At 53.2% G+C, this 26,631-nt stretch overlaps 1 protein-coding gene across 7 annotated transcripts; it reads left to right on the forward strand.

Moving 5' to 3' along the window:
• The first annotated feature begins 960 nt into the window (after positions 1-960).
• Positions 961-26,294, forward strand: KANSL3 (KAT8 regulatory NSL complex subunit 3). 7 transcript variants are annotated; one of them, XR_008729797.1, is made up of 22 exons: positions 961-1,265; positions 2,641-2,811; positions 3,587-3,677; positions 3,983-4,168; positions 4,301-4,432; positions 4,767-4,883; positions 5,478-5,579; positions 5,721-5,792; positions 6,108-6,182; positions 7,122-7,279; positions 8,191-8,254; positions 8,767-8,967; positions 9,223-9,379; positions 10,736-10,813; positions 14,033-14,224; positions 15,977-16,061; positions 16,976-17,130; positions 17,552-17,664; positions 18,289-18,508; positions 18,735-18,868; positions 20,764-20,883; positions 25,548-25,679. XR_008729797.1 is itself a non-coding variant. In XM_055696034.1 (22 exons), exons 1-22 carry the CDS (start codon positions 1,021-1,023, stop codon positions 26,123-26,125), a joined length of 3,489 nt encoding a protein of 1,162 aa, XP_055552009.1. In that variant the 5' UTR covers positions 961-1,020; the 3' UTR covers positions 26,126-26,294. The 7 variants fall into 7 exon arrangements, 6 of the variants coding, with proteins under 6 accessions (XP_055552009.1, XP_055552010.1, XP_055552013.1 ...); XM_055696034.1 differs by lacking the exon at positions 20,764-20,883 and adding an exon at positions 23,136-23,298 and having other exon boundaries at positions 25,548-26,294; XM_055696035.1 differs by lacking the exons at positions 10,736-10,813; positions 20,764-20,883 and adding an exon at positions 23,136-23,298 and having other exon boundaries at positions 25,548-26,294.
• The last annotated feature ends 337 nt before the right edge of the window (positions 26,295-26,631 follow it).

Raw genomic sequence — 26,631 nt, forward strand, 5'->3', positions numbered from 1 at the left:
CATAGCACGGAGTCCCCATGTCTGTGTGTCCCTATTGCACCGAGTCCCCATGTCCCTGTGTCCCCATGTCCATATGTCCCTATAGCACTGAGTCCCCATGCACACATGTCCCTATAGCAACAAGTCCCCATGTCCCCGTGTCCCCATGTCCATATGTCCCTACAGCACTGAGTCCCCATGTCCCTATAGCACCAACTCCCTGTGTCCTCGTGTCCCCATATCTTCATATCACCGAGTCCCTATGTCCCTGTGTCCCCATGTCTGCATAGCACTGAGTCCCCATGTCCATATGTCCCTATAGCACTGAATGCCCATGTCCGTGTGCCCCTATAGCACCGAGTTCCCATGTCCCCGTGTCCCCATGTCCGTGTGCCCCTATAGCACCGAGTTCCCATGTCCCCGTGTCCCCATGTCCGTGTGCCCCTATAGCACCGAGTTCCCATGTCCCCGTGTCCCCATGTCCGTGTGCCCCTATAGCACCGAGTTCCCATGTCCCCGTGTCCCCATGTCCGTGTGCCCCTATAGCACCGAGTTCCCATGTCCCCGTGTCCCCATGTCCGTGTGCCCCTATAGCACCGAGTTCCCATGTCCCCGTGTCCCCATGTCCGTATGTCCCTATAGCACCAAGTCCCCATGTCCCCATGTCTCCATGTCCCTATAGCACCGAGTCCCCATGCCCACATGTCCCTATAGCGCCGAGCCCCCGTGTCCCCGTGTCCCCCCGCCCCGCCCCTCCTGGCCCCGCTCCGCCCCGCCCCTCCCGGCCCCGCTCCGCCCCGCCCCTCCCGGCCCCGCTCCGCCCCGCCCCTCCCGGCCCCGCTCCGCCCCGCCCCCTGCCTCTCCCGGCCCCGCTTCGCCCCGCCCCCTGCCTCTCCCGGCCCCGCCCCTCCCGCCCCCTCCCCGCTCCGCTCCAGCCGCCGCGTTTCCCCCGGAGCCGCCGGGGGGCGGGGCCTGCGCATGCGCGCCAGGCGGGGCGGCGGGCCGTGCGCGGCGGGATGCGGCGCCGGGGGCTGTAGGGCCATGTCGCAGCGCGGGGGGGATCGTGATCGCGACCGGGAGCGCGATCGCGACCGGGAGCTGCAGTGGTCGGCGCGGAGAATGGGGACGTCGTTGCTGCTGCAGCTGTCGGTGCACGAGCGGGAGCTGGACCTGGTCTGCCTGGATCACAGCTACGCCAAGCCCTGGAGCGCCCACCCCGACGCCAGCGCCGCCCGGCCCACCCGCATGCTCTTCCTCACCCCCCGGCGGCAGCCCGGCACCGCTCTGTGAGCCCGGGGGGGCGGCCTGGGGGGCGGGGCGGGGGGCCTCTGGGCCCGAGAGGCCTTTGGGAGGGCTGAGGGGGTCCTGAGGGGTCTGTGAGGGGAGAATGGCCTATATGGGGGCTGGGGCTGGGTGCTGAAAGGCCTGTGTGGGAGCTGGGGGGGGGGTCCTGAGCTGTTTTTGAGGGGAGAATGGGTCCTGAGGGGCCTTTGGGAGGGCTGAGGGGGTCCTGAGGGGTCTGTGAGGGGAGAGTGGCCTATATGGGGGCTGGGTGCTGAAAGGCCTGTGTGGGAGCTGGGGGGGGGTCCTAAGCGGTCTGTGAGGGGAGAATGTGACCTGAGGGGCCTTTGGGAGGGCTGAGGGGGTCCTGAGGGGTCTGTGAGGGGAGAGTGGGGCCTGTGGGGCCTATCCTGTGTGGGGTTGGGAGGGGGTCCTGAGGGGGCTGTGAGGGGACAATGAGCCCTGTGGGGCTGAGAGGCCTGTGTGGGGGCTGGGGGGTCCTGAGGGGGCTGTGGCACTGAGGGGCTTATGTGTGGTTAGAGAGGGTTCCTGAGCGGCCTGTGAGGGGAGAATAGGGCCTGTGCGGGGCTGGGGGAGGTCCTGAGGGGTCTGTGAGGGGAGAGTGAGGGTTGAAGGCTCAATGGGGAGGCTGGGGAGGGGTCTTGAGGGGCCTGTGAGGGGAGAGTGGGGCCTGTGGGACTGAGGGGCTTATATGTGGCCGGGGGGAGGGATGAGGGGGGAATGGGGCCTATGTGGGGCTGAGGGGCTTATGTGGAGACTGGGGGTGGTGGTCCTATGAGGGACCTGTGGGGTCTGTGAGGGGAGAGTGTGGAGCAGGGAGTGTTCTGTGGGGCTGGGAGAGGTCTTGAGGGGTCTGAGGGGAGAGCGGGGGGCTTGTAGGACTGTGGGAAGTCTTGTGGGGTTGGGGGGTCTGTGAGGGGAGAGTGTGGGGCAGGGGCCTGTGTGTGGGGATGGGGGGAGAGGGTGGGCTGAGGAGACTAGAGCGGGTTTGGGGATCTGTGGGGAGCAGTATGGGCTGGGGGAAGGTGGGGGGGGCTGAGCTGGGGGTCTTGGCTTAGCACCGCGGGGGTGGGCTGGTTTCACAGCCTTGGTGCCGGCGTGGGAAGGGGGGGTTTGGCCAGGCCTCAATGGTTTGGTTTAGGGTCAGGGTGTGGGGCTGGGGTCATGGGTGAGTTTGGGGTGACGGGTGGAAGTGCCCTCAGAGTCGCAGCTCAGGGCTTGGGATTCAGGGGGCTTCCTGAGTTCAGACCGGGAATAATAAGATACCTGGTTATGAAGCTCAGTGGATTTTAAGCTTTAAAGCACGGCAGACCCCAGGGCAAGCAATCTCCTTCTCTAAAGCATAATTATTTCCGACAGTGAAGCAGATATCCCCATCGATGTCGAGACGGTGACGCCCACGCCCGTGCCACTCTATGACAACCAGAAGGCGCGCAGCGTGATGAACGAGTGCGAGCGCCATGTGATGTTTGCTCGTACAGACGCGGATGCCCCTCCACCGCCGGACGACTGGGAGGAACACGTCAACAGGTAGCGCAGGGGCAGCAGAAAAAAGAAATTTGGGCGCTATAAACAGCCACCTGTGGCATGTTGTGGGTGGATTTCTTAGTGTGACTCGATAACGCAGTGACGTTCCTGAACTGAATAATGTTCAAAGAAAATGAATTCTTGTGTCCAAATTCCTTGTCTGCCTGCTGTGAAAGCTGTTGGATTTGATGGTAGAGGCTGGCCCAGCTGCTGAACCTCTCCCACACGCTTCCCATGAAGCAGTCTCCTCTGTTGAGAGGAGATTGGGACAGTGAGTCGTCGGATTTCACGTAGATCCTCAATTCCAGTGTCAAAAATTGAAAATGAAGATATACGTAAATTCCAGCCAGTCAAAAACCCTTCCTGGAACTGTAGTCAAGCCTGTTTGCAGTCTTGTCATTATAAGGAATGTCTGTTTTGATGTTTTTTTTCCTGGACGGTTTGTTTGAGAAACATGGTGATAGCCTGTGCTAAAAAGAGTAATTATTTTGGTCTTATTTATTGCTTCTGCTGTTACTTTTGTCTTTCTGGTGCTTGGATGTTTGCCGACATGCCCTAGTGACATCTAAAAACTAGAGTTTTTTATTGAGCAAGCCTGCTAATTACATCTGCTGTAGCAAAACCCATTTTGTCCATAGCTGTGAATCAGTTCTTGAGGCTGCGATCGCAGCTGACTCCCAGCTGTGCTGCTGATGCCGACTGGGAACGGGCAGTGGCTTGCAGGACCTGGATGTCAGTGTAACAGTGACCTGTGTTACCTCTCTGGTTTTCTCGACAGGACGGGTTGGACGATGGCCCAGAACAAGCTATTTAATAAGATTCACAAAGCGCTGCAGTCTGACCGGCTGGCTCGCTTGGCTAACGAAGGGGTAAGGTCTTTTATTTCCTATTTCGCTTTCCAGCAGAGTCCCTGCCTGTGTGTGTTTATCAGTCTTTACTAATAAAGCCCAGTTTGAGTCAGGATAAAAGTTTTGGTCTTTGAGTTGCTTAGTCTTTAAGAACTGGGCAGCTCTGGGCTTCTTTGAGGCATGATTTTGTCCTCGCTGTGAGGATTTTGGTCTTTGCTTGCTGCCAGAGGACTTTGGGCTGCCCAAGCCAATACTTTCCTGTGGCTTGGGATGCACGTGGCATGTTCGATCTTTCCCATAATTGTATTTCTTTTTTATTTCCTTAGGCTTGCAATGAGCCAGTCCTGAGGAGGATAGCGGTGGACAAATGTGCTCGGAGGGTCCGCCAAGCCCTGGCTAGTGTGAACTGGGACACCAAACTGATCCAGTGGCTTCACACAACATTGGTGGAAACGCTCAGTTTGCCAGTGCTGGCTGCTTACTTGGATGCTCTGCAAACGCTTAAAGGAAAGGTGATAAAAGCAGTGAAAGAATTCGCTATCACTTATAATATTCTCCCTTTATAAAGCTTGTTAAAGGTTTTATCCTTTTTCTTTGAACTGGCTGTGTGCATTTGCTCAGTCGTTTCTGGCCTCTGGTTTCAGATCCCCACCCTGATTGACAGGATGCTGCTCTCCTCCACCACAAAGACGGGGGCAGCAGGTGCTGAGGCTCTGTCTCTGCTGCTGAAGAGACCTTGGGACCCAGCAGTGGGTGTCTTGTCACATAATAAACCCGTGAGTACCTCTTGGGGCTTGCAGGGAGCAGGAGGCTGGTGTCGCATCAGCTTTATTTTTCCCATCCTTCTGCTGTCCTCTTCCTTCCACCTTTGGCTTGCTTCCTGGGCTGTTTTTTCCTCCTGCTTTAGACTTGCTCAGTGAGGGGGACTTTTTTTCTGTTGGACACATTCCCCGCCTTACACTATCCTGAGGTGGCTTTGGCTGGCAAAAATGTGATTCATTAATGAGCTACGCGAGATCTCTCCTGCTTTGTTGTGTGGGCCAGGCTGGGTAGCAAGGTCTTGGGCAGGGAAGTTGCTTTTCCTTACATGTCTCTTGTTGAACTTCGTAGAGTAAATTGCCTGGTTCCCCCCTCATCCTGATTGCTTCCTCTGGACCCTCCAACTCCATGTTCCCCACTTCTCGACGGCATCGATTCTGGCAGTCACAGCTTTCCTGCTTGGGAAAGGTTCGTATGGTCGGTTTTGAAAGGAGAGAAGTACAAACTAGCAGCTGTGCTAGGCTGCAGCTGCTGAGCTGCTTTTTACAAGCCTTCAGTGCACCAAAATACTTGGCTCTGCTGAAAGCAGAGGCTGGCATCTACCATCTGCAATGTTTACCGTCTGAGACACTGCACAGGGGATGAAGTTGTGCAAATCCCATCTGTCTGGGGTCTCTTGCTGACCAAAGTCTTCCATCTTCAGCAGTTTAGATGGTATCATTAACTGTTATTAAGGATCGATGAGTTTTCTGGTAGGAAGAGTTTGGAGGAAAGAGACTATAGGTCACCTTAGTCCTCTGCCTGGATGGTCACACACATCTTAATTAAGATGGTAGATTAATGTGGGTGTATAGGAGCGAGGTGAGTAGCAGAGGTGGTCTTTGTGGGGAATTCTCATATTTCCTCTGTTTTTAATAGTTAGAAGTGAATCCTGGGGGCCAGAAGGAGAGAGGAAGCACAAGTTCATGCATAAACTGGTTTCAGTCCGTGCTAATTGTTGTGGGTACCTGTTGTCCCCAGTAATGCTGCCTCTATTAATCCGTCTTTCATTTCCAACCACAGGTGATTCCCATCGCCACCCACCTGTTGAACAACGGCAGCGGGGTGGGCGTGTTGCAGTGCCTGGAACACATGATCGGGGCAGTGAGGGGCAAAGTGGCAGAGGTAAGAGCAATGAGTGTATCGGGGAGCTTTTGCTGCTCTCTTCAAACTAGCCACCTTGCCTGTAGGTGCTGTGCCACCCCAGTGCAGCGTCCCTTTGTCTGTTCTTCTTCTCCATCCATGTCTTTTGTTTTCCTCCTGTAGATTCACAACCATTTTTCTCACAAGCCGATCATCCTGATTGGGTGGAACACAGGTGCCTTGGTGGCCTGTCATGTAAGTACCTGATTCCTTTGCATCCTCTCAGAGCCCACTTGGCAGCTTTGGTTCAGAGCTAGATTTAAATTACTATTACATTTAAGGCTATATCGGGGTTGTTCCTGTCCCTTTTCTCTTTCCAAGGCCTGGCTTTGAGACAAATAACCTTTCTGGTTTTGGGGGCGTAAGCAGTTTGAGTAATTCGATGTTTCTTTCCCACTCTTTTGATCCACAAAGCAAGGTCAAAATAGGGAAGATATTTCTGTGCCTGCCAGAACAGCCTTCACACCCTCAGTGCACTTCAAATGCTGACTTCTTGCTTTTTCTACCCAGGTTTCAGTGATGGAGTATGTCACTGCAGTTGTGTGCCTTGGATTCCCGCTTCTCACCATTGATGGCCCCAGAGGGGTAAGGACCAAAGGGAGGTGGATCCATTTAAAGAACGGAGGTTTTTTTTGGGGGGGTGGTGGTTTCTAATCTCCCTAGATTGTTTCATAGAATCGGGCTTGGAAGTCTGGTGAGAATTGAAAGATTTTTTTTTGAGGGGTGTCTGTGTGATTTTTATTTGGAGGGGGGTGCCCAGCAGGTGGGACTGTTGCATTCGTAGTAGGATTCTTGATGCCCTAGTAGGTGCCCGAAGTCCTGTGTTTGCTTGTCTCTGCTGTGATGTGTTTTTGCAGCTCCTTTCTGCAGTCTTATGTGCAGGTCTCTTGTTAACTGTGTCATTTGGCACCAGAGAGGACAACTTGGGTGATTTTTATGGAGCCCAAATTGCTCCTTTATTAGCTGACCAGTGTGTGACGGGGTTGGGAATGATTATGGTTGTGCTAATGAAATGGCTAATTCTGAGGATAGCTGAAATCTCTATAAAAGCTGTATATATAAAAAAATGTATAAATTTGCTGGAGCACAGTGTGGTTCTAGAGCAGGGTTTTCTTCAGGGCTCGGTACAGCTGTGTAAATCCCATCGGGGGTCACCCTTTGTTGGTGGCGCTTCAGGTTTATCCTGGGTTTGTGTGGCAAAAGCTTGGAAGGAGGAAAATGCGGTGAAATAGGGTTTCTGAGGGGGAGGGCATCAGCCTCGGCTGTTAATGAGTAACAGCACTATGTACTCATTCAGCTTTTGAGCCAGTCCTTCTCATGAGATATTTAAATGAGTCACACAGTTTATACTCCTTTCAGGACACAGGTGGCGTGTACCGGGATCACGTGTGAAGCGCTGTCTGACCCTGTGGCATGTGCCTTCCCTTTTGGGAAATCTTCATCTAATTCAGGACGGTGTTTGGCTCCAAAGGCTCTGCGTCCTGGATCAGTCTTTCTGGATTACAGTTCTCCTTGCTCTTACAGGATGTTGACGACCCCCTCCTGGAGATGAAGACCCCTGTCCTCTTTGTGATCGGTCAGAATTCCCTGCAGTGCAACATCGAAGCGATGGAAGATTTCCGGGAGAAAATACGAGCCGATAACAGCATGGTGGTGGTTGGAGGAGCAGATGACAACCTCAGGTAACACTCTGCGAGATGGGTGCTCCCTTCCCAGCAACACCGGGCAACATCTGAGTGTGCTGCGTACAAAAACTCACCCAAATTTCGTATTTGAAACTAGATGGGAACTGCATAAAATGCTGCATCAAGGTCAGCTTTGTTATTCAAAACCTGGTATGTTGGATAGAGGGTCAGTTTTCTGTGATAAATCAGCATTGTTTCTCCCAGCGGTGAATAAAAGATCCAGGGTACAGTGTGGTGTGATACTAGAGCAAGTTTTGGTTTTCATGCCACCCCTGGCTCTGGAATATGTTGCTTTTGGAGGCTGTGCATAGATTTGGGGTCAGGGAGGCTGTAAAAGCCTTGCAGGAAACAAGAAGCTCTTAAGGTTTCACTAAACTGTGGGGCATGTTCTCCTGTCGTAACTTAGGCGCGTTTGGAATAACTGCACCAAAAACCTGAGCACGTCTTGTACGAGAACAGGGTTGGCCTGGTGCTGGCGCTGGACCCGTCAGCTCAGACAAGGTTTTGGAGCATCATATAAGTCAGAAACTTACAGTAGGGATAATGAGGAAAGGAAGAAACATAAAACTCTGATACTGGTCTGAAGACAGAGCTCGGAAGGGGAAAGCAACGTCGTTTTGGCTTTGCAAAATGCTTTGGGCTGCTGGGCCTTTTTCCTTGTCATTGAAGTTTTGTCTTGGCACTTCCGAGGGATGAATCTCATCTTTCCAGTAGACGGTGCTCTTGGGTTGAGAGCTGAGGGAGCTGGCTTTTCCTCACCCTGTGTCTAACTGGATGGGGGAGTGAGCTTGCTGCTACTTGAATCTTACTTTCAGGTGGAGAGTGATGTTGTGTGAACATGGAAAACCAAACGTGTTGACTTGCATCTGTTTTGTTGTGGGCTTTTTTTTTTTTTTTTTTTGTAATAGGATAAGCAAAGCCAAAAAGAAGTCTGAAGGCCTGACCCAGAGTATGGTGGACAGGTGCATTCAGGTAACCACAGAAATCTTCCTTTTCTACCTCAAATCTATATAAAAAAAACCAGACTCTGTGCTGAAATGGCTCACTGACAACAACCTTACTGCCAGGATTGGTTGGATTGAAGATAATCTGTCTCCTGAGTGGGATTTTGAAGCCGTTGTCTCCTGAGGAGGAGAGACGTGAGCTTTCTGGTAGTGCACCTGAAACAAAGAGCAGTTTTCTAAGTCTTCCAGGACATCTGCCTGGGGGAAGCAAGCGGTATTTTTGGGAGCACTGGAGAAACCATTATGTTTTCTTTCCCGTGTGTCAGAAATCAGTGGAGTGTGAGCTTTAATGAGAAAGCCAAGGTCTCTCTTTAAGGGTCTAGGGTTTCTTTTTGCAGAATATTAAACCTAGAGAGCCTTATCCATTTTTCCCTTTGGGAATCTTTCGTTCTTCTCTTTTTTTTGTTTTGTTTCAAGCTGTGAAAATCAGTTGTTCAGAGACCTGCGCACCACTTAGTCTATTTGTTTCATCCTTCCCAGGATGAAATAGCTGACTTCTTGACTGGAGTCCTCACCCGAGCAGAGAGCCACTCAGGCTCCGATCCCCGGGACCTGGATGCTGAGAAGAAGAAGAAGCCGCGTGATTCAACCAGGAGGGATCTATCGTTTGACTTGCCGGAAAGAGGCAGCAGGCCCACCTCGCCGGCAGCCAAAGTGCCCGCCTCACCTTCAGGCTCAGAGGTGGGAAGCTCTTTCTGGGATAATTTGAGCCGGGGAAGGCTGAGGTTGTGTTGTACCACTGAAATATGTGGCAAGAAACGTGGTTAGTGTTGGAAGAGGGAGGTGACAGGATACGGAGGGGCTTGCGGGGGGGCAAACGAACCTTCAGAAATAGATCTGCTCCAGCAAAAGGATGTCAGTGCTACACGTTGCTACGCTCAGGGTTATGACCCAAGGGAAACGTGGGGGTAAGAGGTGTTCCTTCTCTTCGAGCAGGACTTATCCAGCGTCTCCAGCAGCCCCACTTCAAGCCCCAAGACTAAAATGGCTGCTGTGTCCTCCATCCAGAAGCCCAGCCAGATCGGCACCACGCAGCTGCTGAAGAGGCAGGTGCAGAGGACAGACACTGTCCTGACGCACAAACAGGCACAAGGTAATGCCCTGCTGCTTTTCCAGCCTCTTCCCTCTTGGCATCTGCATTTTTGGTCTTTTATCTGTCGTGATGTGCGTAGGTTTTTGTCTTCCGAGTCCTGTCTTGAATTCCAAGCCTCCCAGTGGCAGCTTTCTCTACAGCTCGGTCCCCTATCACTGTCATCCGAAGGCAGCAGCCTGTGGAGGGTTGAAATTAGATTAGAAATGGTGTTTCTGCAGCTTGCGGAGCCTTGCTGCTGTTCAAAGTGGGAAGGTTTTTTCACTTGCGCTGGCTGATCAAATCGCCACGTAGCCGTATTCTTAATCCTCTTCCGAGCGTGAGCCTGGTGTCTTGTATCCTTGGAGGCTGCTTGGGAGGGAGACTGAAGGTACTTGGGAAATGGCTGAGGGTATCGAATTGGGACTGAAACAGTGGGGCTTGGGTAATTACAGAGTCATCTTGCATCAAATGGCAGTGGAAAACCTGCTCTGAATAAGAATCCAGCTTGAGCTCTGGGGGCTTTTTTTGTCCTGTTAGATGGTGATTAAAAGCCTTACGGTGCAGCTTCCGTCTGATTGTGAATGCTGTGAATGTAGGTAATGGTTTTGTTGATGATGATCTCTTCTGGCAAGTATCAGCGGCACCTGGGGAATAGTTCTCCATCCTCCCTTCTCTCCTTATTTCTTTGCTCCATACAGACCTGAACAGGCTTCTTGTTGTCTCCTGCAACAATGTGACCCTCCTTATTCTCTAAAGTCTTTCTCGAACTCGGGGTAGGCTCCAGGGGCAAGTTGAAGCTTGGATCTCCCTTGATTTCTCAGACCACGGACTAAAGACATTCCTTTGTTGTTGCAGTTGAGGGAGGAAGTTTCTAGATAGCATGTGGGAGGCAGGAGGGGGAGGGTCTGTGGAGTGGGGTGTGTTGTGGCTGCCTTGTTTTGTTAGGAGTGCTGCTGCGCTTCTGGCCTGCCTTTTGTGGCCGTATTCAGGGATGTGCTGGCTGACGTCTCCAGCCGCTCTCAGCTTCTCAGTGCAATTGCTCAGTCAAGCTGGCCGTGCCTCCTTCCCTGGGCGCTGGAGCTTGACCTTTTCCCAATGGTTGTGGGGCTGGAGAGGGCTCGTGTGGTTGGGGTGCGCTCTCTGGGAAAGCTGGGATGATGCCCTTTCTGGTGTCGGATGTGCTACGCTGCCGTCTGTCCAGACAGGAGGTCGGTGTGTTTCCATTGTGCCCTGTGGCTGGATGAGTCATGTCTGGAGCTCTCTGCCTGCCTGCCTGCTCCAAGGTCTCTGTCTGTGGGTCGCAGTGGTGTCCCTGGAGTTCCCTGTCCCCCTCCAGAGCCGGGCTGTGATACTGTAATTCTCTCTGATTCATTTCAGCTCAGTTTGCTGCTTTTCTGAAACAAAACATGCTGGTGAGGAAAGCTCTTCCTCCTGGCACCTCTTCATGTCTCTTTGGTGAGTATCTCCTCACTTCTGTCTCCCTCCTTCTCTCTATCTCTGCTATCTTCTTTCATCGTCTTCCTCTTCCCTTGCATTGGTTTGGGGATGTGGCCCAACGTGTCCCCTTGTCCCCCTGCTTTTTGCTTTCTCGTTGCTGTATTGGAAGCTAAAGCAAATGGTCCACTTGCCAGCTGAGAGCGTTAACTTCCTCTGCGATCTTCCCCTGTCCCGGTAGGTAAATACTGCGCTTCGAGCCATGTAGTCTGGCAGCCGGTTTGCTCTGATGGACTAAAACTTGGCGGAAGATGCGGTGATGTTTTTTCGATCGTGAATTTAACCCTTTCCCGTGCTGGGGCTGAGGAGGGGATCTTGAGAGACCATGTGTGTGTTGGGGGAGCATCCCGAACATGTGGAGCAGCAAAAAGGGGCTGTTGCTGGGAGCAGAAACAAGGGATTTCCAAGTGACTTGGAAGGGGCAGATGTAGACGTGTAGAGCCATGTTTCTTGGCCAGAGAGAGTCAGAGGAGAGCAGAGAGGTCAGGGAGAGGAATGGCTTTGCGAAGATGGCGATGTGGTGGGAGAGGGATGCTGTCTGGACCAGGAGACATGCGGACGTGAGCAGTCTTTAGCCCTGTGGTCTCACATTGGGTGCAGGAGCATGCGGAGAAGTGAGCCTCGGTGCGTGGGATGCTCTGAGGGTTAGGGATCGAGGGGCAAGTTCCACAGCGTATCTAAAGATGGGGTTTGTCATCTTGAATGGCAGTGACTGTGTGGAGCTGGGATTGGGAAGAAAAGTTGAAATCCCAAGCTTTGGGAGGCTGCGGTGTCGTCACGTGAGCTGTCAGTGTCAGTTCTCTCTCTGGGTGACCCCAGGGTGCTAGGAGCATTGATGTGGGTGAGAACTGCCTCTCTGAAACACCACACACGCTGGTGCTTTTAACTTGATGAGGCAAGCGCTGGAGGCGAAGGTATTTTGGCGTGCAGTGTAGAGACTCCTACAGGCTCCTTGCTTGTCCTGAGCCCACATGAGGTGTAGTCCAAACTGCATGCATACAGCTGTGGTAACGAAGTCCTGAGGCAAGTATTGGCCCAAGCTGGTTGTTTTAAAGGTTTCTTTCTGCCTTGAGCCTTGTTTTGTGCTCTCCCCTGTGTGATGAGGTGAGCCTGGGAGCGCTCGTGAAGCCTTGGGCTTATCCGGAGTCCTCCCACCCAGCGTCTGCTGGGAAGAGAAACCACAGTGGGTGTTTCCCTGCTGGTGGGGAGACGTGGAGAGGCTGGCATCAGCCTGCCCTGCTTTTTGATAAGATCAAAAGCCGATTAAAATCTCTGGGCTTATTATCAGCTGCCTGAGGTGCAAGGTAGGAAGCCGGGGCATGTGTGCCACGTGCACTGGGAGTGTTTTGAATTGTTTCGGGAGCTGGTGCTCCTTCTGAATGCACAGCCAGCCCTTGGTGGTGGGGGTCTGTGTGCCCCTGTGTGAGCAGAAGCAGGCTGCGCTCTCGTGCGGTGGGGACACAGAGGGACGTTGGGTCACTGCTTGCCGATGCTTTGAGGGGCACCTAACGCCACTGCCTGTGCATGTGCCCTTTCACTGTCCTGCTTGGCTGGTGGCATTTTTTTGGGGGGTGGGTGGGGAGGGGGCTTTGGTGCCTGCAGTCTGTGCACGCCTGGTGAGGTCTCTCTGGATGGTGATCTGGACGATGCATGTTTGCAGGTGGGTGGGGGGCACGGGAGCGTTGCACGAGTGTCACGAGTTAACATGCTCCAGCCACAAGTCCGGCCTTCGATGGCAGGCCAGCAAGCTTGTCACTTGTCTTGGGGACCACAGTGGCCCCAAAATGTCTGGAGTCACCTGAAATTTAGGGATTTGGCTTCGTTCTTGTCCTACACCCACAGTTCAGAGGTATGTAGGTGGTATGCAGGGAACATATAAATACATGTATGTATATATTTATGCGCACATGCACATTTATATTGATTTTTGTATCAAATATCCATATCTAGATATATAGAAATAAAAGGTACATACGTTTTGGCCGCTAGGTGGTTGAATACACAGCTTAGATGCTCAGGACCGTCTGTAAAGAGGGAGTTAGCTGGCTCGGCAGCGGTCTGTGGAAGCTCCTGATGGAGAGGGCTCTCCGTAGGTTTGAGCAAAAGCCTTTTCCCCTTGCTGCAGATCATGGCAGCACTTAGGCATAGCGGCGGGTGCGCTTCTGAGCACGGCCAGGCCGCACACACCATAGCAGGAGGCAGATCTGCACCCTCATTTCGACCCAGTCTAGCAGCGTTTCAGGCTGGGGCTGGACGATTGTACATGCCAGCGGTGGGAGATGCGCGGAGCGTGAATGGGCAGGACGTGCCAGCTCGTGGCTCTGTTTTGTTCCTGGGCTGCCCAGAGGTGCTTGTCGTGGTTCCTCTGCGCTTTTTGATAGCCCTGGCCCCGGCAAGCTTGTGCTCTAGGCAAGATGGAATGAATGTGATGGTCAAGGACATGGCAGCAAAAGAAGCTGCTGGCGCAGAAGAAAAACCTCAGCTCATGGGGTGTTTTTTTTCCCCCTAGTACCAACCAGCGTAGGGTATGTGGGGGCTTTGCTTTGCTGCAGCACCTTTTGTGCTCACGGCTGCTTCGCTTAGTGCCTCTAAGAAACCTGTACGCTTCAGTCCAGCTCCTGGAGGGCCGGTTAGGAGCGCTGGAAGGGATGTGCCAAACGACAGGCATGCCAATACCTTTGCTGGTGTGTCGGAGGAGCAGGCGGGCTGAGCTCTAATCCCAGCACTGGCAGCGTGCCTGCATCAGCTTTGCAAATCTCTGCACCCTCATCCCTTCACCTGGAAATTAGGGACGTTGGAGGGGCCCGATGCCGGGATTGATGATGCTGTGCTTTGAAATGAAAAGCGTTTATGTGGAGATGTGATATCGCTGTAGACGTCCATTTTCCTTCGCTGCACAGGCAAGACAGACTTTGTATGCCATCCTGCCTTACCTTGTGAGTAGCTTAAGCTAAGTTCCGCCCCTAAGACAGCAGCTCAGGGCACGCAGAAGTCAGCGTAGATGGTGAAAAGGAGAAGCGTGGGATCCTGGTGCATGGGAGATGGGCAAGGCTGGCATGGAGGGAGCTGTGGAAGTGTGCATGGGCATGCGTCCCTTCTCCGCACCTTGGCACAGTGGAGCAGCACTGACCTCGAGGGATCGGCCGTCAGTTTTCAAAAAGCTACTTCTGTGTCCCCTAGTTCCAGTCTCCTCAGAGCACTCGGAAGGGGCTGAGAAAGATGATGTGCGTATGCAGCTGAAGAGGCATCAGACCCCCAGCCCGACCCAGTGCACCAAATCCTCCAAACGAGCCAAAATCAAGGTGACCATTGTCTCTCACGGAGATGCTGCTGGCGTGGGGAACGGAGCACCCCTCACCACCCAGGCAGAAAGTGAGTTGCGATTGCATAGCTGCTTTGTAACCAGAAAGGGGGGTCGTGGCTCTGCCCAGACCCGCTCCTCTGGGGCATGGGGAGGGGAGGGAGCTATGACTTCTTTTTGCTTTTTGTTTTTTATTACTATTTTGTGAGGCGTTAGCTGCAGGAAACAGATGGAGGCTCAAGGTGTGAGTGACTTGGGGATAGCCAGGGAAGCGTGGGGGCTGACGGCACATAGGAGCTTGGCAGGAGCCTCTGTTTTCCATAGCCGTTGGAATTGCACGCTCCAGCGAAAAGCTCAACCGTAGCCTCATGAGCTGCGAGGCGAATTTTACACCTTCCGCTGAGGCATCGAGCCGCTGCTGGAAGCAGGATGCCGGTCCTGGCGGACCCCTTGCTCCAAGTAGGTCTTGTGCGTCTCCGGTTCTGCTACCCACTCCTGTGCGAAGCTCTCACCTGGAACATGGGGATGACAGCGATGTTCCTCCCTCTGGAAGACCTTCGCGTGTTCAGACTTCCCGATTCAGCTGAGTGCCCCGCTCTGCTGATCCTGTTTGGGCCCGAAGTCTGGCATGATACGCTTTTGATACACATATAAACAAATACCAGCTCCTCTCCTGCCGCTGTGGCTGGGAAAACCCACTGTGCCACGCGCTGCAGAGGTCCCTGCAGTCCAAGAAGAGGTGATGGGCTCGGTCTTCTTCCCCTTGAGCCTTCGCAAGGGAGGCTGAAGGCTTTGGCTAGTGTCATCCTTGTACCTAAAGGATGTTGCCTTGTCGCTGGCTGCGCTGGCATGTACGTCTTCCTCGTGGCGAGAGCCCCAGATACGTAAAGCAGTCGCTCGTTATTTGCGTTAGCTCGATGCAGTGCAGGACTGAAAAATCAGCGTTTCCGTTCTGAGAGGAAATTGGTGGTTTTCAAAGCTGAGAAATAATTCTGCTCCTTCCGAAGCATCTCTCGGTTAATTTAACAGTTGAACTGTGAACATGAACTAATAAATACACACTTCTTCTTTTTTTTTTTTTTTTTAAGGTTGCAGTTTAACTTCTGGCAGCTTTGAAAAATCCCTGGTTTCTGGAATCTTTTTTTTTTTTTTTTTTTTTTTTTTTTAATTTTTCCAAACTTTACTTCTTTTCACAGAAAGGAAATGAATTGCAGAAGTAAACATGAACCAAACCAAGAATTCCCTCTTACCGTGAGCAGGAGGAATTGCACAAGACAAACGCAGTTGTATCCCAAAACGCCGCAATAAACAAATATTGTGACTCGTCGCATCCCTGTGTATTTTGTAAAGTGTCTGTAAAGAATGCTTACAAAATCAATCGCTAGCCACCAGCCAGATCGGAACTAATCGGTTGAGGTGGTAGACCTGTGCCATGATGGACTAGGAGGAGGGGATTAGTGGAGATAAATGTTTAGGGGAGAGATTTGCATTTGGTGGCGAGGGCCTGAGATTTCACTGCTTACAGATTATTATCTTTTTTAAGCCGATTCCTTCAATCTCACCTGTCGTAATGCTTCCACCACGGCAACTTTATGGTTTTTATTCGCACCTCTGCTCCGTTTGATACTCCCGATCTCCCGTAGCGTGGTGACTGGAGTGCGTGTTTATGGCTGCAACGGAGATTTCCTTCAGAAGACGCTTTGTGAGCAGGATGAGCCCGTGGCCTGCAGCGCTGTGTCTGTGGGTAGTTGTGTGAGAGAGGGGGAATCCCTAAAGACTCCTGGAGGAGAGAGAGTGAGATTTTTTTAATTTTTCTTTTGCAGTTGTTGCTGGAAAGCCGGTCCCCATGGCTGTCGGCCAGTCTGTGTCGAGTGCAAAGGAGCTGTCAGGACTTCTCACCGCCCCCAAGTGAGTGCGACTGGGTTTTTTTATAAGTGGCGTTTTTTTATAAGTTTTTTATAAGCTGTGGGTCGCTTTGACCAGCTGCCGATGGGAAGCACCGCAACAGGGCGATTTTGACATGTGGAGCTTTCTGATATCTCGCTTATAACTGGAATTTTCTGAAGTGCGGGAGACCGTTAGGCTCCTGAAAACTATTTGTCAAGAGGGAGCCGAGTCAGAGAATGGCAGAAACAGAAGATACTGCAGCTGTTGGGCTATATTTCTATATTATTTTCCAAATCCATGTTTGCTTATCAGCATGTCTTTTGAATGATTTTGGTGTCTTTGCCAGAAATTCAGTGTTGCTTTTAATACTTCCCTTCATTCCCTCTGACAGTCAAGCATTTTTTTCCAAAAATAGGAGCGAGAAGCCTCGGTATCAGCTCATGAAGTTGATTTACTGGCTGTAGGGATTTCTGCTGGGAAATGAATCTGATGTTGACATCTCACATCACTGTTTTACCTTTTGATTAAAACTAAGCTTCGGAGAACTGGACTGTGGTCTGGGAGGGGAGAGGAAAAAGAGCTGTTTTCAAGTAGAAAGTAGGTTTTAAACAGAAAATGCATCACTACAAAAGTAGATTGCTCTAGCGTAGGGTGACAGCCCTTGCAGCACCTAGGTAGGTACACACATATAACAAGCTCAATTCCAGTTTAGAAATAGACGGATTTTGCCATAGGTGCTCCTTGTTCTAGCTGCTGCAGTGGGTGCAGGGGAAACTTGTCTTGCTTTGGGTTTTAGTAGCTTGTCAACTCCCTGCCTTATGCTTCCGGGAGTCCTGCTTGGTTGAATGAGGCCAGTGACAGCTCGCTGTCGAAGCCATCTTGCATTGCATCTGCATAGCTTTCATCGCTAACTGGAGTCTTTCTCTTCTTTGTAGGCTGAGTTTGGCAGTGGAATCCTCCTCCACAAGTCCTGCTCCGTCTGCCGTGATCCCCAGCAGCACGGCGCCCAGCGCTTTCCATGCCCTGCAGAGCAGGCTGGTGGCCAGCAGCACCCACTGCATGCAGGCCCAGCCAGCCAGTACCCTCCAAGGTACCTGCCTCTCTCCGTGTCTCTCTTGTGAATGTAAAAGGTAAACCAGGTTCAAAATCATTTGGTGGATCCTCTGTCTTGCGTTCCCTGGTTGCTTTGGGTTTGGCTGAGGCAGCGTTTGTAGTGCCTTGAGCCTGCGGAGATCCAGTGGGATGCTATCAAGTGAGGCTGAAGGCGCAGCAGGTGACCTGTTAATTGTGTCATTTGTGTGTAGCGATACCCTGAGATAACAAACCCGACGTCCTCTTGCCTCCCAGGTTTCACAGCCAACCTCGTTGGTAGCTGCAGCAGTGAAATGTGTTGGGCTGCGTGTGTAGAGTGGTTAGGAGGAACAGTTCTGCAGACACCTGCCGTACGGCAGACCTGAGATTTCACGCTGGTGAGCTCTCCAAGCCTGATTTTATTCTTTACTTTTTTTTAGGAGCGGCATCTGCCAGCAGCCTGTTGCAAGGGTTGAGCTTCAGCCTGCAGGACATCGGGACAAAGTCATCAGGCCTTCCGGCCAGCGTGACTACTGCTGGGCCACCCGTACAGGTACGTGGCCTGCAAACGTCAGAGATCCCCCTCTGGAGGGAAGCTGCGTGGAGGATAAAGCGGTAGGAGTCGGAGGGAACCTAGACAGACTCTGTTTGCTCCAGGACCACAAAAGATGAGGGATGGTAGGTGTGAACCGCAGCTAAATTGATACATCCAAGCCTTGGTGGTGTGCCAGGGGCTAAGGATTCCCCCAAGTGGTATGAAGTCTAGGAAACAAGGCTGTGGGAAGTTGTTTCTAGGCAGCCACCTAGAAGATGCTGAGGAGGAGTTGGAGAGTGGACTAGGGGGGAGGATCAGCGATCTTTCTGCTTGTTCTTCTGGGAAAACACATGCCTGTGACCTGCCAGGCAGTGCCTCTCATCCCGTCAGTTGGAGTCGACCTCATTCAGAATGGGTGGTGGCTTCATTCGAAGTGGAGCCCCAGTTTCTCCTAGTTATTCTTTCAAGTTGGAACGGGTATGTGCAGACTGGAAGGGACAAGTTCTTGCCTTTAGACCTACTTGTGGCCACCAGCATGAAGTGTGGAAGCTCTGACCTTTAGCTTCTGTGGGAGGGAGAGGCTCTGCCGTCCCGGCATCCCCTTTCCTTCCAGGTGCTCAGTACTTCTGCTTCTCCCTCCAGCCCTCAGCTGTGAAGACTCCAGCGCCTATCCAGAACCTGAGTGCCATAACCACGGACACCGGCACAATCGTCCGCACAATCCCGGTTGCCACCTCTTTGTCTCTGGGAGCCTCAGCGAGCGGCAAGTCCACAGCCATTCACCAGCTGCTGACAAATGGGGGACTGGCGAAGCTGGCCAGCAGTCTCCCTGGCTTGGCTCAGATCTCCAACCAGGCAGCAGGTAAGGGAGAAGGGGGACAGGCATGCGAGGCAGCATCCCATCACCCCAAGACCAGTGTTTCCAAAGCTTATTTTACCTTTGAGCCATAGCTGTGGACAGCTGCATGTGCTAGTAATTTCGGAGCAACTGTCTCTAATGGGAAGACGCCTCTGACGCACCCCTCGTTGGTGAACGTGGCCTCCACGGTCCCCGTGTCTCAGGAGTGACTCGCTCACGTGTTTTCTAGGCTTGAAGGCCCCGACGACCATTACTGTGACACTGCGTGGGCAGCCCAGCCGCATGACCACGCTTAGCCAGGCTGCGATGGGGACCGTCCAGCCTCAGCTTGAGGAGCAGCCAATGCAGACACAGGCACCTCAGGTAATTTTAGGCATTTTCTCTGGAGAGAAAGTGTCGGCTGCTGCTCTTCTGACCTTTTTCTGACTGTCACAGTCAAGGGCAGATAGAGCTGTCATGGGGAAAGTGTTCTTGGTCACATCTCTTGGATGTGATGAGCTTTGTTGCTTTGAGGCTGCTTTGGGGCCTTGCAAGGCGGCGGTTCAGAAGACCCAGGTCATCTTCGTGTCTGTTAGTGGCAGGGTCGATGCTGGCTGGCACGCTCGTACTGCACTGAGGGAATCTCCAGCTAGACTTCGAAAGCTGACATCAGCGTGGGAATTGTGATTGAAGCTCCAGGTTTTCTTGGCAGTAACAGGTTTTGGTGGGAGGAGGAAAGCTGCTTGTAGAGTGTCTATCCCCTGCTTATTCAGGCGGGAGAGTGGGTTGGCTGTCCTGTCTGGAGCCATTTCTGTCTTGAAAATGCTGCTCCTGACTATTAGACGCCTGGATGTGAGGCTGGGATGTGTGGATGCTGGGGATACCGTACTGTTCCCTTCTGCAGGTCCCCAACTCCAGTTCTTTCTCGCTGCCTTGCTGTTGAAACCAATTTATGCAGTGCCGAGCGTGTGCTCCAAGGTTGTATCTTTTGATACGGATCTCCTTTTGGAGGTGGATCGCTGACAGTAGGAAAAGCTCTCTTAGTACCTGGCACATGGTGAGAGGACAAATAGTATCTCAGGGATCCTGGCTGCCTTCCTGCTTCCTGGGTTAAGTCTTGGTGCGGCTGAGTTGAAGGCGTAAGGTGTCAAGTCAGGGGTTTTTTGGTGTGAATGTAGTGGTCTTGGGTACTGTGACATGGACATCTCAACCCCGAATCCTGCAGGTAGCAAAAGGGATCAGTTTACTGCAGGTGTAGTCTTGGGCTCTGTCCTAAACCACTGTCAATTTTGAGCTGGATCCATCAATGTCAGGGTAGAAAGGTTGGCTCTGACTCCCTGCACAGGATGGTTGGTCAGCGGTGACTGTGATGTGCCATCAGCAAGGCTGACCTAAGCTCAGGCGGCTTCCCCGTGGTCCCAGCTGCGGTGCTGTACAACACACAGGCCGCTGCTTTGTAGCTGCTTTCCTGGACACAGGGATGCAGGAAGAACCAGGCAGCCCAGGCCTGTGATCTGCTGCTCAGGGCTGAAGGAGGCCTTGCAGGAAAAGGGCTGCTGGTTGCCTGGGTATGTACTGAGGGGTAGAACTGACTGTCCGGCAGATGCTGGCTGTAGTGATTTGAGGCAGGCATCTGCAGGGGGAAAGTAATGTGGAAATCAGGTCAGCAAGCTTCCAGAATGACAAATCCTGCAGCCTGGGCAGGTGGACGAGTGTAGAGCGTCCAGTGGGGATCAAGCTCCAGTTCCCGACAGGGATTAACAAACTGGTACGGTGGGCTGAGGATGCCAAGACCGCTCCAGATTGGCAGGGTTTGTTTATTGGTGTGGGTTTTTTTTTTTTGCACGTGGTTTTTCTACTTTTGCTAGCCCTAACACAGGCCCCGGGCAGGTGAGGTGGTGTAGGAGAGGCAGGGCAGTGTTCGCTCTGTAGTTTTGGTCCCTCTTGCTGGGTTGACTTGAGTTGCGGGGCAGTATCGTGGAGGCAGGGAGTGTGCTTCTACTCCTTGCTGCTCTCTGCAGAGGCTGTTTGAGGTTGCTTGAAGCCCTGAGGCATATTTAGGGAGGCATTATCCTAAAGGTGAAGGTTTTGGATGCAAGTTGGGTAAGTATTAACAGCAGCAGCCATAAATCCTTCATTTATCCTGTGCTGCTTTAGAGCTGCTATTGCACCACCATTGCTGGTAGTTCCCGCGCAGAGTCCCAGTTTACTGCCGGTTAAAGCTCAGATTTGGGATCATCCACGTCCTTCCTCCCTTGACTTTTCTGTGTTTCTTTCAGTCACTTGGCTAGCACGACAGAGCCTGCGAACACTGGCAGAGCTGAGCTTAGAGCCGGCTAAGGTAGAGCTTGAAAACACAGAGCTAGTGACACTCAGTGCAGATCCCACCTAAGCAGCGGGTGAGTTGCTCTCGATCTGGAACTCTTCATCCATGTTGGAGGCAGGTTTTGTGGTCTTCAAAAGCCATTTGATGAACCATCAGAACCGGTGTGCTTTCCTTTGCTTCCTTCCTCACCCCTCAGAGACCCTAAATACCCAGCAGAACGGTAATTGCGCAGCGTAATCAAACTGGGTACAGATCGACGCCAGGGTTAACGGGTTCACGCACGGGTTAATGTTTGAAGGCGGTGGCACTTCAAACTGGATATTGGATCCTACGCTGTGACTTTTACCTACAATGCTGAGCTTGTGTGTTCAAGGTAGGGCTTAATTGTGTGGCCGGCTGCGAGAGTTGCTTCAAAAGCAAACTGAAAGCTGGCTTTTACAGGAAATGGAATGAGCTGTGTGTTTTTGTAACTAATTATAGCCCTTGACATCAGCTCGTGTGTACCTTTTAGCACATGGGATTACGTAATCTAGCAGAGCTTCCTGTAAAAGAGCAAATTTACAAAAGGCTTTGGAGGCTAACGCTGAGGGCTTAAGCTCCTGTGGTTTCAGCAGTAGCCAAAGCTGTTGTCGGTTGGGTTCCCTTTGAAATTCCAGCTGACGGCTCCAGTGTGCCTGTGCAGGAAGCGTGAAGCCCACGCATCGGCTGTGCGCTGTGATTTTTTAAACTTTTGGGGGCTGGGGCGATGCCTGTAGCAGTTGAGATGCAGTTTGAGTGGGTAACTCTTTTCCTTCCCCCGTGGGCATTAAATAGGAGGCAGAGGACTTGAGGAATCTCCCTGGGGAGTTTGGTACAAATGCTTTCTGGGAGTAGCAGAAGCAGCAGCAAGAGCGTTTGGGTGGCTTTAAAGTGAAAATACGAGCAAGCTTCAGCTTCCCTTTTCAACAGAGTACTCCGCAGTGCTTTGAACATTGCTTTTTCTAAGGGTTTCCCCCCTGCAGCATATTTATATCCTGATAGTAGCTCCAGAAAGTGGAGGGATGGCAATTGTTTTCTGCTTAGTGGCACAAAGATCTGTGCAGCAACAACCGGAGCTGCAAGCTGAGGCCACGGTTTGAACTTTGGGTAAGGGTCTCCCACAGGTGGCACAGGGCTAGAGCTCTGACTCCAGCCCTTGCTGCTGCCCAGAGCCGGCAGCTGGTGGTGGATGTGCTGTAAGCAGGCAGTAACCATCTTTCTTGTCCTGAAGTCTGACCCTTTTAACGCCCAGCAGGGCCAGAAATATTAGTTAAAGGTGATGGAGCACTGTTAAAACTGCTGCACAAGGCATGGAAAAGCAGGCTGTGACCTGCATGGGCATCGGGTACTGGGGGGATCAGACTGGAGCTTCAGCAGTACTGGTCAGCAGCAGTGGAAAGCGGGCAGGTTGGCTCCGAAGTCTGACTGAAGAGGCGGGGATCTGCTTTTGTAGCTGGAAAAGCTGCTTCAGAGCTTGAATTTTGTCAGTTCAGGGCTGTGAGGGCTCCCAGGGAGAGCACAGGAACGCGTGCGGTTGGCTCTCCGCAGTGTCAGGTTGCAGATGCACTGAGACAGAGTTGTGGCAAGTGAACGGACCCAGAGGCATCTGAAGAACCCCCCTCGCGTGGGGGAATTTCCAGGTATCCCACTGGAGCCTGTCGGTGCTCTCCAGGGTGTGCTGCTATCTGCTTTAGGATACAAATCCAAACTGCCCAGTCGTTCCAGTGTTGGACGTCTGTGGATGCTGGTGCTGTGGAACCAGCTGGTTCTTGGCAGGGCGGCTTGTACACCTTTCTCAAGTGAGAGGGAACCTCCTTGACGCAGAGAGTATGGTGTGTGCTGTTGCAGTTCTTGCTGGGCTTTCACTGGTGCCACTGGTAACAGCGTGTCATTCCTGCAAGTGGGTCTACACGGTGCAGGAATCATTCTTGAGCTCCTGGCTGTTGCTTTCCTGTTGCTGCAGAGGTAACAGATGCGGGACTGTTGTTCCCTGGCAGCCAGAAGTGGGGACGGAGCCATCCCATTCTGCTCCAGAAAAAGGCAATCGTGCTTTTAAAATACAGATCTCTGGGGATTTTCTCTCGGGATGCATTTTTTATGGAGCTTGGTCATGACTGGTCGGAGTGAGGGCCAGGCTGGAAGAAGCAAGGAGAGGGTGTGCTGTGATTCTTTTTTTGTTAGGTGAGGGCTAGCACAGGTCTAGGAATGGTTGCAGCCCCCCAAGGAATGGTTTGCGGCCCCCCGAAGATGGTGTATCCTTGGCAGCGGGGCACTTCCAGTAGCTCTCCGTTACTTTAACCCTTCCAGGCTCCAGACGGTGCTGTTGGGAACCTGGCCACCCCAGCTACCAGTGCCACCTCTCCTGGCAAGCTGCTGTCTCAGATGGATCTCAGCAAAGCCCAGGCTGGCGCAGAGATGGCTCCCGCCGACCCCGCGGCACACCTGACCGCCGCCGCGGCAGCACCCGTAGGTGAGGCGCATGGCAGTCGTGGGGCGCGGGCAGCCGGCCTGGGGACCGGAGCGGAGGCCGGGATGGAGCCATGCCGCCGGGTGATGTGTGCGGAGTCACTCCGGGGAATAGCTGCCCAAATGCTGCTTATTTTTAATAAGCCCATCACTGCTTTTTTTTGGTTTTGCCTTTTTTTTTTTTTTGGTTTGGTTTGGTGGTTTTTTTGGGTTGTTTTTTTTTTTTTTTGTGGTCCCTCCCTCCCTTTAAGTTACGTTCTCCCGTGGTTTCTTTGCACAAGGAGTTTTGGCTCAATGCAGCCGGTTTTGAGCATCTGACGAAGAGCAGGGACTTAAAACTGGAGCCCAGACACAGGAAGGATTATCTGCAGTCTGTGTTTAGGGCCCTTGTCACGCGCTTGTAGCACTAAGCACTCTCGTGCTGCCCCCGTTTGTTTACCTTGCCTGGGGAGAGCAGACCCATCCGCTTAACAGCTAAAGAAATATTGCAGAGCCACTACCCAGCCAGTAAGTAGCCTCGGATTTAAAAATAAAATCGATATAGCGCAGCAGTGCATTCGGTTACATCCCCAAAGGCTTCTGTACCAAAGAGCCCGCTGCCAGCCGAGCCAGTGTTTTCGTTTTCTTCGGTCCAGATGATTTCCAAGGAGGGTGAGTGGGTAGTCCGCACTCGGGATGAAGTCCAGTGGGAGCTGTGCCAGTTCCCCAAAGGGCAAATGAGGCAGCTCTGCAGCGTCTGTGCTTTACCACGCAGGCGGCTTTCCTTGCAGGCGTTAACAACCCGGCTACCCACCCTCTGCAGACCCTCAAACTCTGCTTTTCTCCCCCAGGACTCAAGAGGTGCAGAAGCACCAGGCTGAAGTCATAGTCTTCGTGTTTTTTCTTGTTCCTTTTGTTATTTGGCATGGCTAGTGGATGAAGTTAGATCTGTGGAGAACTTCACCTGCTTTCACTGGAGGTTTGGGCTGGATTTGCGTCCAGCTGGGAGGACCGGTTTGTAAGAAAGCCGCTGGAGCAGCAGGGCGGACTGGGGTGTTAGCGCAGAAAATTTTCCAGACTGTGTCATGGAGCGGTTGTTGCTGATGTCTAACAGCATCGTGTGTGTGCCACTCCCCCAGCCTGCGTGGGGGTGGCTGGAGTCACCTGTCCCCACTGTGCTCCTGCCCTCCTTGACCCCAGGGTGGGGGGGTTGGTGGTCCCATCCTGGTTAGACGGTCGGTCGTCGTCAGCCTTTGCTCCCTGGCCTCCCCGCTCGAGGCACTTCATTTCGGGGAGTTCCACGCTGCGCTGGTGGTGGTCGCGAGACGCTGTCACTGCTGACATGTGTGAGGGACGCTGCGGTGCATCTTTGATGCTGCTGTATCGGAGAGATCCGGTGCTGCGCGCCAGGTGACCCAGCGCGGCTGGGCCTGCCGCTTTCCGCTCCGCTCCTCGGTGCAGGCTCCTGAGGGACCCAGCGAGTCACAGCTTTGGGCAACTGCAGGAGCAAACCGTGGGCTGCTCTGGGCTGGGGTCTTTCTGGCCAGTGTTGTCCTGAACCAAGCAGCGGCTCTTCGGGCTTTTTCCCACCCCTTGAGCACGTCTAAACCCAGCGATGAGATTTCAGTGAAGTCTCTTTTCTGTTGCTCTCTGGGCTGTGGCTACTGCAGATGCAGCAAGGGAGCAGGTTTGGACGGGGTAACCACCACGATACAACTTCTGCCATTGTCTTAGAGCATGGAGGGCTTTGTTTCACAAAGTCTTTCAGCTGTCTCCTGGGGTGGAGCATGAGGAGGGTCTGAGCTCCTCCAGTGCTGCTGGTGGGATGGAGCTGGAGATGCCAGGGATGAGCGGGAGCTTGCCTTGAGCCAGGCCGCAGAGAGCAGCGTGAGCTCGGGGGAGAAATCACGAGCTCGGGGACGAGGCGATACAGAGCGTGCTTGGCTAAGGAAGACCCGTGACACCCTGTCCCAACAGAAGGGGACTTTCTGGGGGAGAAGTTCAGACACTGAAGGAAGAAAGGGGTGTACTTGGGGAATGGGAGCGGTCTAGGAGGGGAGAGGTGCTGCTGGTGCCCAAGTTCAGCCGTTGTGGTTTCCTTGCCGAGGTATGACAGCGCTGGGGTTTGTTTTGGGGTCCCGCTCTGGAGAGTGGACAAAGCCAGGTCTTCCTCTTCGGTGTGAAAGCCCGCAACTCTGCTGCCACAGCTGGGGGCTGCAGCCCAGGGCGGGCACCACGTCCCCATGGCCACTGACCATGCTTTCCTCTCCGCAGTGACCACCACCAGCCCCATGAAGACACTCTACGTCATGTCGGATGCCAAGCTGTCTGCGCTTACCAAGTCTGTGATGGGTGAGGCTACCTCTGTCCCCCTCAAACTGCCAGGCATCCAGCCTTCCTCCTCCTCCTCCTCTACCAGCTCTCCCACCGGTGCCGTCACCTTCACCACCTCCCCGCTGGCCAGTGCCCCCAGCCCTCCCGGCAGCCTGGTACACTCAAAGGTGGGACCTGTCCTACAAACCGCTTCCAAGACTGTCATCCTGACCTCAACGCTGGCCACGGTGAAGGGCGACGGAGCCCTGGGACACATCGGGGAGAAGGTCAGCCTGACCAAGAGCGCCACGGCCCTTGGCCATGCTCTGGGGACAGTGGAGACCCTGGGGAGGGTTCCCTCCGTGGTGGACGACGGGAGCACCATCATCCACGCCAGAGAGGCTCTGGCTAACAGACACTTGCTATCCCAGGGTGTGCTGCCAGGAGGGGCTGGCACCACTCTGATAACGCTGGGCAGCAGCCTGGCCAGCTCCTCCATCATCGCCACAGCGGGGCCCACGCTCAGCCAGAAGCCATAGGGACCCCCGGGACCCTCGGCTGCGAGCGGCGCTTCAGGAACGCTGGGCTCTGGGTGGGAGAGGAGCAGCCCTGTGGGCACAGGGGGCCGGTTCAGGCTGGAGCAAACCGGGGGGATGTTTTTTCTGGTTTTGTTGTTGTCTAATAAAACTTTTTTGGGCGTTTGGTTTTTTGGGTTTTTGGGTGTGGTTTTTTTTAATGGTTCTTCTTCTTTCTTACTGACTTCATTGCCCACGTCCCTTCCAAAAGCCGCTTTGGTTGTGGCCCAGCCCTCAACTGCTTTTTTTTTTTGTCTTGCTGTGAAGGTGTGGAGGGACAAAGCAGCCTTGTGCAGGCAGGGAAGGATTGGTGCTGGGCAGCAACCAGCGCAGCTCCTCCTGCCTGTGCCCCATGCCGGTACGTTCCTCCTCGGGCTGGAAGCTCCAGCTGATTCCTGCTACTATCGGGAATATTTATACTTGCTGAAAAAGGCTCAACTTAAGGCTCAGGGCAGATTAGACTTATTAAT

The sequence above is a fragment of the Falco cherrug genome, chromosome 18 (assembly GCF_023634085.1).
Source record: "Falco cherrug isolate bFalChe1 chromosome 18, bFalChe1.pri, whole genome shotgun sequence".
Lineage (NCBI taxonomy): Eukaryota > Metazoa > Chordata > Aves > Falconiformes > Falconidae > Falco > Falco cherrug.

Coding starts and splice junctions, on each gene's coding strand:
- KANSL3 (XM_055696034.1), top strand. CDS start 1,021: ATGTCGCAGCGCGGGGGGGATCGTGATCGCGACCGGGAGCGCGATCGC. Junction 7,280..8,190: donor GGAGCAGATGACAACCTCAG/GTAACACTCTGC, acceptor TTTTTGTAATAG/GATAAGCAAAGCCAAAAAGA. Junction 14,225..15,976: donor CCTCACCACCCAGGCAGAAA/GTGAGTTGCGAT, acceptor TTTCTTTTGCAG/TTGTTGCTGGAAAGCCGGTC.